The sequence below is a fragment of the Alligator sinensis genome, unplaced genomic scaffold, assembly GCF_000455745.1.
Source record: "Alligator sinensis unplaced genomic scaffold, ASM45574v1 scaffold948_1, whole genome shotgun sequence".
Taxonomy (NCBI): Eukaryota; Metazoa; Chordata; order Crocodylia; family Alligatoridae; genus Alligator; species Alligator sinensis.
The window spans coordinates 226,578-230,272 of record NW_005843093.1 but is presented as its reverse complement, the minus strand read 5'-3'; the positions used below and the strand labels follow the sequence as shown (position 1 = coordinate 230,272).

At 70.4% G+C, this 3,695-nt stretch overlaps 2 protein-coding genes across 2 annotated transcripts in view; both read right to left on the bottom strand.

Annotated features, from left to right (window-relative positions):
* Position 1: 1 nt before the first annotated feature.
* HPX (hemopexin) lies at positions 2-2,587 on the bottom strand (the record flags this gene model as incomplete). Its single annotated transcript, XM_006037279.3, has 10 exons — positions 2,501-2,587; positions 2,272-2,360; positions 2,103-2,183; positions 1,865-2,007; positions 1,602-1,755; positions 1,300-1,506; positions 790-906; positions 556-686; positions 297-441; positions 2-24 (listed from the first exon to the last, which is right to left on the bottom strand). Coding segments are annotated over exons 1-10 (1,164 nt in total), but the record flags the coding sequence as incomplete, so codon positions are not given.
* Positions 2,588-2,742: 155 nt separating this feature from the next.
* The window catches only part of LOC102379160 (tripartite motif-containing protein 2-like), a 6,144-nt gene continuing 5,191 nt past the window's right edge, over positions 2,743-3,695 (bottom strand). Inside the window, 1 exon segment of the mRNA XM_025193721.1 lies at positions 2,743-2,820. Within this exon segment, the coding sequence (XP_025049506.1) occupies positions 2,743-2,820 (78 nt within the window).

The following is a 3,695-nucleotide window of genomic DNA, read 5'->3' as shown; positions in this document are numbered from 1 at the left end:
GGTCCACCTGCTGCATGCTGCTGCCTGCGGGCAGAGGGGTGGTCAGAGCGGCCCGCCCCGCACCGCACCCCTGGCACAGCACGGCGTGGCATGCTGCGGCCCCAGCCCCGGCCTGTCCCACCTGGGGCAGCTGTGGGCAAGGGCCTGCAGCAGGAGAACCCAGGCCCCCCCCGGGCCCAACCCCTGCCCAGACCCTGCTCCCTTCTCAGAGCTCGGATAGGACCCAGGTGTCCGGGTTCCCATCCCGCCACCCCGTGCTCTCACCCTCCCAGCCCTCGTGCCGCTCCCTCGTGCACCTTGGATGACGTAGAGCAGTGGGGAGCCGGGGCAGGTGAAGGCGGCATCGGCCCCCAGGATCCCCAGCTCCTCCTGCAGCCCCTTGGGGTAGCCCTGCACCAGCGCGTGGCCCTGGTCCTCCCGGTAGATGGATACCTGGGAGCCCTGTACAGACAGAGAGGTGCCACGCTGGGGGGACGGGCAGACGGCCTGCAGGTGCGGGCACCCAGCGCCCTGCCCGGGCACAGCCCCCAGAGGCTAGCGCCACACCGGCCTTACCTGGATGATGTACATGAAGTTCTCCCAGATGAAGGTGGCGTCCACCTCACCCTCCAGCCCGGCCCACGTGTGGCTGAGGGGCCACGCGTGCCACCCGTCCCGACGGGAGTCCAGGCGGAAGTAGTAGCCCTCTGTGGGGACACACGTGGCTCCAGGGGCAGCCAGGGTGCAACCCCCGTGCCCTGGGACGGGCTCTGCCGCAGCCCCCGGCCCCTTTCCCCCAGCCCCACTCACGGCGGAAGGCATAGAGCCGGCCCTTGTCGTCGGAGGCGAAGGCCTGCAGGGGCAGCCCGCTGCAGCGGTCCATGGGGGCGTGGAACGTGGCGTTGTGGTGCGCCGCGTGCCCGTGGCCTGCAGGCAGATAGCGTTGGCAGGGTCCCCGCGGGGGCGGGTGGCAGGGCAGGACCCGGGCATGGCAGGGTGCCGTGGGGAGCAGGGCACTGGGGAGTCCTGGGGGCTGGGGGGGGTCTCACTGCTGCCGGGTGAGAAGTAGCTGTGGGGGTAGCAGGGCCCCGGGTGCCGCCGTGGAGGTGTGCTTTGGGGTTGGGCCCGGGGGGGGGTTTGGGGGGCAGCAGGCTGGGTTTGGGGGTGCTGGGGTTCCCCAAGGAGCAGGATTTGGGGAGCCAAGCCTGGGGGGCTGTGGTATGGAGACACTGGTGGAGCCATGGTGCAGGGGGGCCAGGGCCAGGGAGCTTGGGCTTTGGGGACACTGGGGGATCTGCAGTGCGGGGGCACAGGCCTCACCTCTGCCGGGGCAGCAGATGAAGGAATCGCGGGGGTGGCGGTGGGGGGGCACGTCGCCAGACAGCGGGTTGAAGCGCAGGAAGCGCAGGCCCTGGAAGCAGTAGTAGCGCTCCAGCCAGCGCAACGCCGCCGAGCAGTTGCCCACCTGCATCCATGCCCGCTGCTTCAGCTGCCCTGTGCTCAGGTCGTACCAGTACACGTCCGAGCCTGCGGGAGGGGGCACAGTCAGCACCGTGGCTCGTGTGTGGGCAGCACCCAACGGGCCCGCCCTGCCCTGCCCCATCCCACCCCGTGGCACGCACCCTTGAAGAAGATGATGCCCTCGGCCTGGCACTCCTCGGGGTGGCACTCCACGGCGCTGTCCAGGTGCCCCGGCACGCCCTTGAACTCGTCCCCGATGGCACGGGGGTAGCCGGAGCACAGCTTCCCGTCCGTGTAAACCCAGACCTGCTCGCCCTGTGGATGCAACACTCAGCCCGGCCGGGGGGGCCAGCCCTTCGCCCCGGGGACCACCCCAGCCCAGAGACCCCCATCCCCCCACAGCTCTCGCCTGTCCCCACAGCACCTGGAAGAGGTAGAGGCTGTCGTGCACAGAACTGCTCTTGTGATGGATGCGGAAGGCAGCGTCCACGGGCCCTGACCCCAGCTCCGGCCACGTGGCGTTGATGGGCTCAGGCCGGCCGTGCGACCCCTTCCAGACCTCGTCCCCTGCGGGCAGCGGGGCTCAGACCTGGGCTGAGCGGGGCCCCAGCCAACCCTGGTGCCTGCCCTGCGGCTCCCCAGGGGCCAGCCCCTCTCTGCACCTTTGAAGAACAGCATCCTGCCCTTCTCGTCCAGCGCCACGGCGTCGAAGGCCCCATCGTCCGCACAGCGCCGCAGCGTGTCTGGGGAGAGGGACCGTCCTGTGGGCCAGGCCGGACTCGGGGGGCAGAGCCCCAGGCCCCACCACACCCCCCTGGGCTGGGGTCTCACCCGTGTCGTTGAGGCTCTCGTCCCCGCAGCGGCTGCCATGGGAAGCCCCGGGCGATTTTGGGGGTCCCGTCCCGGGACTGCTGTGGCCTCTGTGGAGAGCAGCCCCATTAGTGCCTGGCCCACTGGAGCCCCCCCTCCAGTGCTGCCCCCGAGGAAAGGGTGGGCTCCCACGCATGGCGCCTGCCCATGCCCGCCCGCGCCAGAGCTGTAGCCCCGCACGGGTGCTCACTGCGGGAAGGCGGGCACTAGGACCAGGGCCCAGGCCAAGCATAGGGCAGCGGTGGCGACTGTGGGGGTTCGCATGCTGCTGCGGGGTCCGGGTGGGTCCGGTGCCTGCAGGCTTGGCCCTATATAGCCCCGGGTCTTGCTCAACCCGCCCGGCCAGTTTCGCCCCTGCCACTCCCCCACCGTGCCATTAACCCCTGGGGCTGCCCGGGGCTGGGGGGCCAGTGCCGCCTGCCCTTTGCTCCTCTACCCCCGCGGAGGCTGGGTGGGTGCAGGAAGGACCCCCAGACTCGAGATCCCGGCGATCCCCTTGGGGCCAGCAGCCTGGGGACAAGAAGCAGGTGGGGGAGATGGGGGGCTATGTTCCTGAACCAGCTCCAGGTACCACCCACCCTTTCCCAGCACTGGGGACGTGCTTCCCCCAGCGCTGCCCTGCAGAGACCTTCGTCCCCGCTCCTGTTTGCTCAGTCAAGCCCTGACCCCGTGCAGAGCTGTCGGGGGCAAAGGGCACCACCGCCCCCAGCCAAAGGGGTCTCTAGGACCTGTGTCCCCCCCCCATAGCCCCAAAACAGCCCCCTGAGAACACACCCCCACATCTTGAGAGACAGGAGATGGGGGGCAGCCCCCGTGCCCTAGGCTTTGTCTTCGCACGCCGTCCAGCTCCAGCACAGGGGGGTCTGGCCAGGCCTTGTCCAGCTGCCGGGAATGGCCTGGAGGGACAGGACGTGCTGAGCTGGCACAAGCCGCCTGCACCAAGCGGTGCCCCCCCAGCCAAGGCAGGCCTCCCTGTGGCCCTGCCTGAGGGACCATGGGGCTGCACCTGGTCCAGCTCCACAGGGTCGGGCCACGCACTGCCTCCACGTGGGCCTGGGGCCAGGCGGGCTGGGGGTTGCTGCTCTGGGGGGGGCATTGCTGAGTGCCGACCCCATGGCTGTGCGGCCGGACCGGCTGGACTCTGGAGATTGTAGTGACCAGGGGGTGAGGGAGGGGCTGGAGGGAGCCGGCTGCTGGCAATGGGATGGGTCCCCGTGACGGTGTGAGCTGGCAGGAGGCAGCGGGGCCCCAACCCCAGACAGACACAAGACACGGCCCCTGCCCGGGATACAGGACGGCAACACCCCCCTCCCAGATGGACCCTGACCCCTCGTGCTCAGCCCGCCGCGCCTGCCTCCACGCCACCTCGAGCCTCCGTGGCTCTT